This window comes from Sparus aurata, chromosome 8, assembly GCF_900880675.1.
Source record: "Sparus aurata chromosome 8, fSpaAur1.1, whole genome shotgun sequence".
Taxonomy (NCBI): domain Eukaryota; kingdom Metazoa; phylum Chordata; class Actinopteri; order Spariformes; family Sparidae; genus Sparus; species Sparus aurata.
This window is the reverse complement of record NC_044194.1, coordinates 3,729,308-3,741,331: the sequence shown is the minus strand read 5'-3', so window position 1 is coordinate 3,741,331 and position 12,024 is coordinate 3,729,308. Positions and strand designations below refer to the sequence as shown.

General features: G+C 40.6%; 1 protein-coding gene across 2 annotated transcripts; it reads left to right on the top strand.

The window, feature by feature from the left end:
* Window positions 1-2,923: 2,923 nt before the first annotated feature.
* LOC115586833 (E3 ubiquitin-protein ligase TRIM21-like) lies at window positions 2,924-4,625 on the top strand. 2 transcript variants are annotated; one of them, XM_030426233.1, is made up of 2 exons: window positions 2,924-3,640; window positions 3,692-4,625. In XM_030426233.1, the coding sequence occupies exons 1-2, from the start codon at window positions 2,924-2,926 to the stop codon at window positions 4,559-4,561; spliced, it is 1,587 nt and encodes a 528-aa protein (XP_030282093.1). In that variant the 3' UTR covers window positions 4,562-4,625. The 2 variants fall into 2 exon arrangements, with proteins under 2 accessions (XP_030282093.1, XP_030282092.1); XM_030426232.1 differs by having other exon boundaries at window positions 2,924-4,625.
* The last annotated feature ends 7,399 nt before the right edge of the window (window positions 4,626-12,024 follow it).

The following is a 12,024-nucleotide window of genomic DNA, read 5'->3' as shown; positions in this document are numbered from 1 at the left end:
CACATCTAATAGTATTTGTTTACAGGACAAAACCTGCCACATCCAATATAGCGGATGTGCTAACATATCTTGCCAGTACAGTCAATACGGCGTGTGCATATATATGTCTGTGGTCAATATAATCAGATTTATTGTGATTTTCATCTCTTTTAGTACCTTTTCTGTGCTGAAATCGAGGCAGTTTCGGTGTTGGTGACGTCTGTTGAGTGAGACGATGTAGTTCACTGAGCAGTTTCACCCAAAACTACATGATATTTTACTAAAATTATGGCAAACTGCGAATTTCTTGACCTGAAAAGTAATTTTTTAAAGCATGTCTTCAGCACTCTGTTTGCCTCTTCTCTCGGACCCCATGGAACCTTAAATCAGAAAAACTTTGTATGGTAGTAAATGGAGAGAGACCAATAATGTATTGATCCCGCTTAAATTGTGTCATGAATCACAAATATGATGTTTGTCAATTTAAAAGATAATTTTCCGAGTCAATAAAGCCTCAGTTTGTTGTAAATAAAGTATAATCTCTAGTTGTTTTGTGTTAAAGCGCTCAGTGAACCATATCGTCTGACTCAGCATGTCACCAACAACAACATGGCCGCCACCTCGGCACAAAAAAGGTAGTAAAAAATATGAACATCACAAATCTGCTCATAGTGATGACTGTACTTATGTGAATAGAGAGTCGGTCAGTTCTATTAGCTGCTAATATACAGGAGCAGCTCTATAATGTTTAAGTTACAGGTTATGGTGAGCGGTCAAGGAGACAGTGTCGCCAACATCTGTTGGCTGTGTGTTCTTTATAAATATGCATTTTCACAGCCTTATATTTAATTCATTTTATGACCGACTGAGCCTTTATTGATGTGGAAAATTATCTTTTAAATAGACAAACATCAAATGCGTGATTCATGACACAGTTCAAGCGGGATAAAAAAAATAATTCATCGCTTTATCCAGTGTTAATAAAGTTTGGGGAAAAAAATAACAACCACCACCATCACTGTCCTGGAAGCAAAACACAACAATAGACCCATTCACACTGCCGTTTGAAGGAGGGGATGCTGTGTCAATTCTCCGCCTCCTCTCTGTGCAAGCCTCAGAGGCAGCGAGGGGTGAAATTTCGCTTCGGCGCTGATCCGTCTCTGGAGGTAGTATCAGAGGCGCAGTATTGGTGAACCAAACTATTGTGAATGGATTGGCCAGCAGCGCGAATCGAGGGCGTAGTCTGATAACTGCACAGTCACTTCACTCAACTAAATAAAGAGAAATGTCCCACAAAGCAACGTTACATGACCAAACAAAAGTAACGTATTAACTGTAACCGTCTTTGGCAACTCTGACGAAAAAAATTCCCCAGTTGTACACAGAAAATCGTCCGTCCTCCCACCTGTTCTACCGACACTTCATCACATTTCTGACTGAAAAACAGTGTCTGTCACCGGCTTCCAGTTTACTGTTGGTGATTATGCAGTTATGTAATTTTAGCGAAAAACGTTACTTTGACACCTTCCAGGATGTTTGTAGGGTCAGGATCTCAATCACTACCCATTATAACAGCATCCATATGATTATAAACTGTCCGTGGGTTTAGATTTACAGGAGGACACCTGGGAAACACCTAGAAAAAAACGCAGAGGTCATCATCATGAAGTGTGCCGTCATGTTTCTTTGGGAGCCGCAGCGCCAGTTACACAGTTTGATAACAAGTTAATGTTGGTCAGTAATGAAGTAGTACATGTTTCATGTTACATTCCGGTAATAAAACATATTGCTTACATCAGCTTCGATGAGAAACGAAGAGAGACGGTGAAGAGAGACGGTAAAGAGAGAGCTGCAGCCCACTGATTCACAGATGAAGAATGTTATTTTGTGTATTGGAATGAAATGATTTGTTCTGTTGTGTGTTAGAGAGGTACTGACTCTGGTACAAGCCAAAATAAAAATATCATGATATAAAAAGTCTTCTGCAATCACAGAGTGACCTGAAGGCCTTCAGTGTGTTGCATCAGACTAAATCAAAAGGACATCAGTGATCAAGTTGAACCTGAAAGGCAACAAAACCTCACCTGCAGAGCAGAAAGAGGCGGAGCAGCACTGGAAAAACACAACAGCTTTAATACCACATTCATTAAATGAAACTGAACATTCATCAGATAAATAGCAGAGCTGCAGTCCAGACGAGTCCCTGTGTTTCTCTCTGAAGAAAACTTTCTCAACACAACAGCAGAATCTCTGACAAACACTGGTGAGTACACGGCCAATTTCAACATGTACATTTAGTCAGAACTACAAAACAGGTCGAAATCAAACCACAGTGACTGGACTCTGGATAAAGTTAGATAGGACACAGTCACAGCTAGCTTTAGCTTCAGCTAATTTACCCACTTTGACTGATCTGTCTCCTGATATTAAAACATCATGCTTGATACTTGATATTAATTGAGTTTGTTAAACCACATACCTTTACTGTAAAGCACAGCAGCTCAATCCAACCATAACAAAGACAAACACAGATAAACTAGTCTGCTAAAGGCTAACTAGCCTAGCTCAGAGCACAGTGTCTGATGTTATCTGACAGTGTATTTTATTACCTTTAAAAAGGCACAAAATTGCTCTTTTACAGCTTATATAGCTGTTAAACACTTAAGAAGACTCAAAATTATGTCTGTCTTTTCAACTTTACTGTTTCTGCTCTGTGTCTTTGTACATATGATAATAATTACTGTGTTTTAGAAGCCTGTACTCAAAACCTCAACTGTACTCAGACATTATGTTCCACTCATAGGTGTATCCAGGACACATTTTTATCAAACAGGGCTCATTAGAACTTCTTATATTCCACTAGTAATAGTTTATTGAACAATTAATCGAAAGATATCTAATCACAGTTTTCTTTCCCTCACTTTCCATCCTCAAGAGTGTAAACATGTCTGCTGCCAGCTGTCTGCTGACTGAAGATCAGTTTCTGTGCTCCATCTGTCTGGATGTGTTCACTGATCCAGTCGCCATACCATGTGGACACAACTTCTGTAAAACCTGCATCACTAAACACTGGGATAAAAATGACAAGTGTCAGTGTCCCAACTGTAAAGAGGTTTTCAACATTAGACCGAAGCTGCGGGTCAACACGTTCATCTCTGAGATGGCTGCTCAGTTCAGACAGTCAGCTCAACAGAAAGCCAGCAGCAGCAGCTCAGAGCAACAAGTTTCCAAACCAGGAAAAGTTCCCTGTGACGTCTGCACTGGAACCAAACTGAAGGCCCTGAAGTCCTGCCTGGTGTGTCTGGCCTCCTACTGTGAGACTCACCTGGAGCCGCATCTGACAATGTCAGGCCTGAAAAGACATCAGCTGATCGACCCTGTGGAGAACCTGGAAGACAGGATGTGTACGAAGCACGATAAACTGCTGGAGCTGTTCTGTAAGACCGACCAGATGTGTGTCTGCATGCTCTGCACTGTTTTAGACCACAAGACACACGATGTTGTTCCTCTGAAAGAAGAATATGAAGGAAAGAAGGCCGAGCTGGGGAAGACGGATGCTGAAATTCAGCAGATGATCCAGAAGAGACGACTGAAGATTGAGGAGATGAAGCGCTCAGTGGAGCTCAGTAAGAAAGATGCAGACAGAGAGATAGCAGCTGGTGTTCAGGTCTTCACCGCTCTGAAGGAGTCTGTTGAGAGAAGCCAGGCCGAGCTCATCGACACCATCAAAGAGAAGCAGAGAGAGACAGAGAAACAGGCTGAAGGCTTCATCAAAGAGCTGGAACAGGAAATCTCTGAACTGGAGAGGAGAAGCTCTGAGGTGAAGGAGCTCTCAGGTTCTAAAGAGAACATCTTCGTCCACTTCCAAGGCTCCCCATCCCTGAACACTGCTCCACCCACCAAGGACTGGACAGGAGTCAGTGTTCGTCCACCTTCATATGAGGGGACTGTGGTGAGAGCTGTGAATCAGCTGGAGGAGATGCTCAGTAAACAGATGAAGAAGCTGTTTGAGGCCGAGCTGAAGAGGGTCCAGCAGTATGCAGTGGATGTGACACTTGATCCTGATACAGCACATCCCAAACTCATCCTGTCTGATGATGGAAAACAAGTATCTGATAATGATGTAAAGAAGAATCTCCCAGACAACCCAGAGAGATTTGATAAATGTGCTAATGTCTTAGCAAAGCAGAGTTTCACTTCAGGAAGATTTTACTATGAGGTTCAAGTTAAAGGGAAGACTGACTGGACTTTAGGAGTGGCCAGAGAATCAATTAACAGGAAGGGACAAATCACACTGTCTCCTCAGAATGGTTACTGGACGATATGGTTGAGGAATAAAAATGAGTACAAAGCTCCTGCTGATCCTTCAGTCCGTCTCTCTCTGAAGTGTCATCCTAAGAAGGTGGGGGTGTTTGTGGATTATGAGGAGGGTCTGGTCTCCTTTTATGACGTTGATGCTGCAGCTCTTATCTACTCCTTTATTGGCTGCTGCTTCACTCAGAAACTCTATCCATACTTCGGTCCGTGTTTTAGTGCTGGTGGTAAAAACTCTGCTCCTCTGATCATCTCTCCTCTTAACTGATTAAAATTTTTTTTTTGATTGATTTGGTTAAAAACACCATCAGCTGTTATCAGATCAGGTCACATTTGAGAGTGTTAGTCTGCTGATGTTAGTATGTTTTTGTATCTACCACTCAACTGTTTTGTTGTCATTTTGTAGTCCTATTAGATGATTTCTGATTATATTAACTTATTAACCTTTTCCCTCACTTTGTAACTCTGTTTTTTTCCATGTAATCAGAAATGACATATGTTCTTGATATTTTGACAAAGTCAAAACATCAATGTGTTGTTTTGTACAAAATATGACCAATATCTTTAATTATATACTGATATCTTGTATCTCATGATAACAATTTTTAAGGTTTGAGGTCAAAAATGTTTTTTAACCAGATCAGCAGACAGAATATATCTTCATCCAGATGGTTAGAAGTAAATGCTGTGAAATGATCTTTTCAGTGTCCTGATCTCGTTTGTGTTTCTGTGATTCCCTGTTTTATGTAGGGCTGGGACTTCAATCGCTAATTACAATTAATTAATTAAAGAAAAAAATAACGCGACAAAAAACGCATCTTATCTTAATTTATTTTTGCGCTCCAAACAAGGCGGAACGTTGCTCTTGCAAACAGTTACCGGTAAACCCCTAATACTGATGCACAGGACACTACACGCGAAATGGAAACCGATGATAAGACGTTGCTGTGTACGGTGGGCGGAAATTTTTGTTTTGAAAACCACCAAATGCAAATGCAAATCGTGCAAGAAATTATTTGCCTATCACCAGAGCACTTCCAGCCTCCGCTACCACCTCAATGCCAAACATGTTGCAGCTAGCACTGACAACGCTCCTAGTTCGAGCAGGCAGTGTCGCCAATCCACACTCGACAAGGGTGTCAAGGTTCAGAAGCAAAATGAGTCCACGACTGACAAATTAACAAATGCACTTGCGAAGCGGACTGCAGTGGACCTTCGGGCACTCTCGGTGGTAGAAGATCAGGGGCTAAAAGCGGTGTTATAGACAGCGTCATCTGACCCAACTTGTGAATTGCCATGCAGAGAGGCAATTACAAACAAAATTCATCAGCTTTATGATACTGAAAAGCAAGCGAAAATGGATTTATTGGAGAAAGCCGAATGTGTTGCTGTGACTGAGGATCATTGGCCCTCGTTAAGCAATACAAATTACGTCGGTGTGACTACACACATCATTGACGTCACTGACAGGGAATGGCATCTTAAGTCTTCCGCCTAAACGTGCAGAAGATGGCCACCAGGCACTGTGCTGAAAACTGCGCGGAGCAGTTTCTCTTTGTGGCAGAAGCTTGGGGAGTTCAACAAAAGGTCACCACAATTGGAACAGGCAGCGCCTGAACCATGGTTGCTGCAGCTAGACAGCTCCCATTTGTGCATATGCCATGTGTTGCTCACATTTTTCAAAGAACCATCACTGGTTGCCTTCGTGACAGCGGGTTTAATGATTCGCTGGCAAAATATCGCAAAATAGAGGGTCATTTTAAACACAGCCCTGCCAATACAGAGGAACTACATCAGGGGAAAACAGCGCTTGGGCAAAAAAGCGAGCCACTTATACAGGATGTTTCCGACGCTGTATATGATCTCTCGTCACCTGAAGAACCAAGAGGCTGTGAAGCTACCCTTTGCAAGCGGAAGCACAAGCTAACCATGCTGATTACAACGGAGTGGGACAGACTACAGAGGCTTGCGACCATCCTTGAACCATGCAGGGAAAAACCCACATACACCATGAATTGACATTTGAATTGACTATTGTTTTTAAGATTAAGATTTAAAAAAAGGAAAAAAAACATTTTATTTAATTGAATTTGGACAGTAATGAAAAATAATCCTTTCTGTAACTATCCATTGCAGATATGTGAATGAGTTTCTTGGAGGTGAGACTTATGTCTCATATTCCGTGGTGTTACCTGCTCTCCACCACCTGGACCGCACCATGGAGGTCTCTGATGAGGACCCAGCCTACATAGTGAGGTTCAAGAGTGCTTTCTCAAAGGATCTATCCCAACGTCAAGCAACACTCAACCATGAATACCTCAAGTTGGCTACAGTACTTGAACCATACTTCAAGGACTTAAAGTGTCTACCCAATGGAGAGCGAGAAGGGGTGTGGATCAGTCTTGAGGCACTGCTCCAAACAAAATCCAAAAGTGCTACTCCAGAGCCCACAGAGGAGCCAGCAAAGAATAGACTACTACCGTGTGCATCAGAGTCTGATTCAGATGATGATGTGGGGCCTAACAGGGCCTTGAGTCTCTACAGAGCAGAACCCACCATCAGCGAGACAGACTGCCCACTGCAGTGGTGGTCAACTCATGCATGGGCCCATCCGCAACTGTCTGTCCTGTTGTTGCATTATCTTGTCATTTAAAACTACTTAATGAATTACAAAGTGTCTAATTAATTCGATCAATTTTTTTTTATCGAGTCCCACCACTAGTTTTGTGTTGAAGTTTTGCCTGTGTGTGCCGCTCTTCAGTTTCTCCCTCTGTGTGAACTTCCTACCCTTCTTCTGTGTTCAGCTGTGTCTTGTTTGTCCGTCAGCACTGTGTGTATATAGTCTGTATGCTCCCTGATGTCTTTGTCAGTTTGTCCTGTGTTTCCTCTGAACCCGTTCCTGTGTCTTCCACTATCTTCCTGTGTCATGTTTCTGTTGTTTTTGTTCCTCTTGTTTTCACCTGAGTTGTACTTTGCTCCTCTGGGTTGATACTTTGAGCTTTTTGCGTTTCTACTTTGTATTTTTGGGATTTAAACCTCTTGAATGTTTTTCGATTCTTGGTTTTTGGTTTACTCAGCTTTTAGTGAAATTTTCACACTCAGACTGTAAAGTGTTTGGAACAGATACGCACTGAAATGTTACAGTCACAAACAAAGTAACTGAGTACATTTAATCAAATAGAGAAGCACAAAACTTAACTTGCCATACTTTCTGGAGGCTGTTTTACTTTTCTACCACCATGAGAAGAAATATTGTACTTTTTACTCCACTACATCCTTCTCACATCTGTATTTGCTGTTTGCAGATTCACATTTTACATTAAACAAGAAATAAACTCAACTCACCGTTGTTGCATTATCTTGCCATTTAAAACTAATTAAATTTTACTAATATTACATACATTTTGCTCATAATCTTAAAAAATTCCACCCATTCAGGGATGTCATGTAATCCATCATGTAATCTGATGGCATGACCCCTAAAAATACAATTATGTAAGATTTCCAATCCACAGTGACAGCATGGTGCATTGAATTTTCTCAGTATTATCTAAAAAATATCGTCCTCCATCGTGGCACAGAACACTGGATATTTAAATGCTGAATTGAAATTCTTACAATTTCTACAGAGCAATTTCAACTTGAACCAGTAGTGGCAACGGTAAATGTTTCAATAATCTAAAAGATTTTGGTTTGATTATGGTAAATCAATTCTCATCACAATGTAACTGTTTGTGATTAGAAATCAACATCTACTCCTGTAGTAGACTAGTGGGGTTAAATGTTATGATTTTTGGTTGAAGGGTTCAAGATATGAATCTCAAATTTTAGCACTGGCAAAATTATGCTGAATGTAATATTGCACAATTCTGAATCATTGCCAACAGTACATTGTCTCACACGGGGCACCGTGTGTAGTGCTTCTCGCACCCTTAATATGGAGTCTTGTGTTAAATCTGTCAAATCAGTCACTCGATCCTGATACAGCACATCCTGATCTCATCCCATCTGTTGATGGGAAACAAGTGTATGATAGTGATGTAAAGAAGAAACTCCAAGACAGCCAAGTGGATTTGACGAGAGTCTGGTCTCCTTTTATGACGTTGATGTTGCAAGTTCTTATCTACTCCTTTACTGGCTGATGCTTAATTCTACCCTAACTCTACCCATACTCCAGTCCATTTCTTAGCGATGGTGGTAAATCTCTGCACCTCTGACCATCTCTTCTGTCAATCACACTGAGTAGGTCAAACATTTGATTTTCTACAGAAAGATTCACATTATTTAACATAATAAGTGTATGTTTACTGATTATTTGGTTTGAATGTTGTTTTATCAGATTCTGATGAAGCATTTTTTTCTCCCTTTTTTTCTGTAAATGTTTTTGTCACAATATCACTCTCATTGGTATGATGTAATTAACCTGTCCAACTGGTTTGTAGAGAATAAGTGAGATGTGAGAGCACCCTCTGCTGGAGTAAATAACAAACTGCAGCCTGTGACCACACATTGAGCTCATTCTAAAATCAGGAACTTCCACTTAATAAGACTTTAACTCTAGAAATATTGTACTTGAACTTTTTTTTCAAAGTGAAAATCTACATTGTACAGCTTTCCAATCAGAAGGATTCTCCATCTCAGGTCAAAACTCTTATTTTCCTACATCTAATTTGTGAGGGAAATTCTCTAAAGTCCCTTTCATTATTTTGATATTCTTGCATATGAAATTTGACAAATATAGGATATTTGTGTGGGGTGACAACACACGTCTGTGGGCCTCCTGCATGGTTTCTGTTGTGTGACAGTTAAATGTTTGCAGAGCATATATGGTATAAGGTTGTCACAACAAATGTAGTCAGAATGTTTCAGATGGAGAAAAGCTTCTCAACACTTTGGAGAACAGCAGTTAAGTGCAGAGGGATCAGTTGATGTAATGGATCACAGAATGTAAAGTGTTAGGAATAGATACACACTGAAATGTTACAGTCACAGACATGAAGTAACTACCGTATTTCTATAAGTCACATCTTTTTTCATAGTTTGGCTAGTTCGTCAGGTGCGACTTATATAACAAAATATATATAATTTACCAAGAACCAAGGAGTAAACATTACCCTCTACAGCCGTGAGAGGGCACTCTAGGCTCGTGACAACGATATGGTGCTCCTGTACCACTGAAAAAATTAACTGAAACATTAACTTGAAGACACCTGAGAAAGACTTAACACAAACAAAATACCCCCAAAAGAAAATCTTATTCTGCAGATTACAAACTGCAAGTAGTAAAATATGCAGCTGAAAACGGTAATCGAGCAGCAGAGAGAAAGTTTGGAGTGAGTGAGAAACTTGTGAGGGACTGGCAAAAGCAGAGATTACTCTTACTCTAATGAATTAAACAAAAAAAGCTAATCGCGGGCTGAAAGCAAGATGGCAAGAGCTTGAGGAACGAGTCCACAGATGGGTGCTTGAAAAACGTGCTGCCGGGAGAGGCTTGTCAATGGTGCAGTTACGTCTCCCCGCCCTGGTAGCTGCCAAGGAGATGAATATAAATGACTTTGCAGGCAGGCCTTCTTGATGTTACCGCTTCATGCGACGCAACCGCCTCTCTATCAGAGCAAGGACAACGGTGTGTTAGAAACTGCCAGCTGACTTCCAAGCCAAGGTAAACAGTTTCCGTGAGTTTGTTGAAAAGCAGGTAACTGAACACAACGTGTCACTGGATCATATTATCAACATGGACGAGGTCCCCCTCATGTTTGACATCCCCATGGGCTGGAGTGTCGCAGAGAAAGGGCAGAAAAGTGTGAATATAGTGACAACTGGTCATGAGTAATCTCACTTCACAGTGGTGCTGGCATGTTGTAGAGATAGATTGAAATTGCCACCAATGGTCATTTTCAAATGGAAAACCATGCCAAAAGACGAATCTCCTCCCACAGTTGTCTTGGCCGTGAATGACAAAGGGTGGATGGATCAAGAAATGATGAACTTGTGGCTTACAAAGTGCTACACTAAGCGTCCTGATGGTTTCTTTAAAACACGCAAAGCCCTGCTTGCAATGGACAGTATGCAAGCGCACATAACGCCCCAGTTCAAAGGTAAAATAAAAGCTTGCAACTTCATACCTGCCATCATCCCTAGAGGCTTAACCAAAGTACTCCAGCCACTCGACATCTCAGTGAATCAGCCTTACATCACCTGTGGGAGGAATGCATGGTGGATGGAGAGCACAGCTTCACGGCAACCAGAAGGATGCACCATGCAACAAAGTCCTTGGATGGATCGACAAAGCCTGGACTTCAGTGACAACCGAAACCATCCTGTCGAGATTCAGAAAGGCTGGAATAATTGGAATTGATACCGAGTCTGATGACAGCCCCGCAGAAGAGGAGACGGTACTTCATCTTCCTTCGGAGTTGGCAGAGTTGTTCAGATGTGACACGGAGGATGAAGAATTTAATGGATTCAGTGATGTGGAATGAGATCGATAGCTTGGTGAACTTGTTTACCGGTAACTTGCTTGTTGGACTCGTTGGCGTGTTATGTTAATTTAGCTTATTGGGCCTCCCAGTTATGTTTTTATGCTATTGTGTAGCTGTTACGTTTCGTTAATACACCTATTAAGCCTGTTCTTATGTGTGCTATTGTGTTGTCGAATAACTTGCCTTTCCAGATTAAATGTCTGTTCTTGCTCTTGGATTTTGTTAAATAATTTCTAAATAAATGCGACTTATAGTCAGGTGCGACTTATGTTTTTTTCCTCTTCATGACGCATTTTTTGAGTGATGCGATTTATACTCCGGAGCAACTTGTATGGAAAATAGGGTAAGTACATTTACTCACATACCAAAGCACGAAACTTAACTTGTCAACGTTTCTGTTTCTGGAGGTTGTTTGACTTTTCCACCACTGTGAGAGGAAATATTGTACTTTTCACTCCACTATATCTGTCTAACATCTGGATTTGATGTTTTAAGATTCACATTTTACATTAAACAAGAGACAAACTCAAATCAATGTGGTTGAGTCATTTTATAATTTAAAACTATTTTCATTTTATCTAATATTACATGCATCCTGATTTGTCAGGTCATTCTGTGTTTCCTCTGAACCTGTTCCCGTGTCTTCCACTATCTTCCTGTGTTACGTTTCTGTTGTTTTTGTTCCTCATGTTTACTCCTGAGTTGTACTTTGCTCCTCTTGGTTGATACTTTGTTTTAGCTTTTTGTGTTTCTACTTTGTATTTTTAGGATTTACGCCTCTTGGTTGTTTTTGGATTCTTTGTTTTTGGTTTACTCAGCTTTTTGTGAAATAAAGCTTGCCATTTGTTATTAATCCTGCCTGCCTCCCTGGTGTGTTGTATGTGGGTCCTTACCTTTTTTACCACACATTGTAACATTATGATCTTTAAAATTAATTAGAAAGTGACATTCTTAGCCCTGTTACTTATTATTATAATTATTATTAATATTGGGGCTTCTCTGTAATGTGATCAGTTGTAAATCTGTCACATAGAGAAAAGATGCTGAAAAGTTTTGAAAGCAGCAGAAAAGTGAAATGACAGACTGAACAGTGAGCTGAACACTGGAGTGTTAGTGGGAGTACACTGACCCACACAGACCTGACTAAATATTTCTTCAAGACTGAGTTCAAACTAAATCAGTTAATTTACTTGAGAAATCACTTATCCTCTTCAGTCATGCTACATGAGGCAAATTAATTTTTTAATCT

Excerpts from the sequence above, each read along its gene's own strand:
- LOC115586833 (XM_030426232.1), top strand. The coding sequence starts at position 2,924 with ATGTCTGCTGCCAGCTGTCTGCTGACTGAAGATCAGTTTCTGTGCTCC.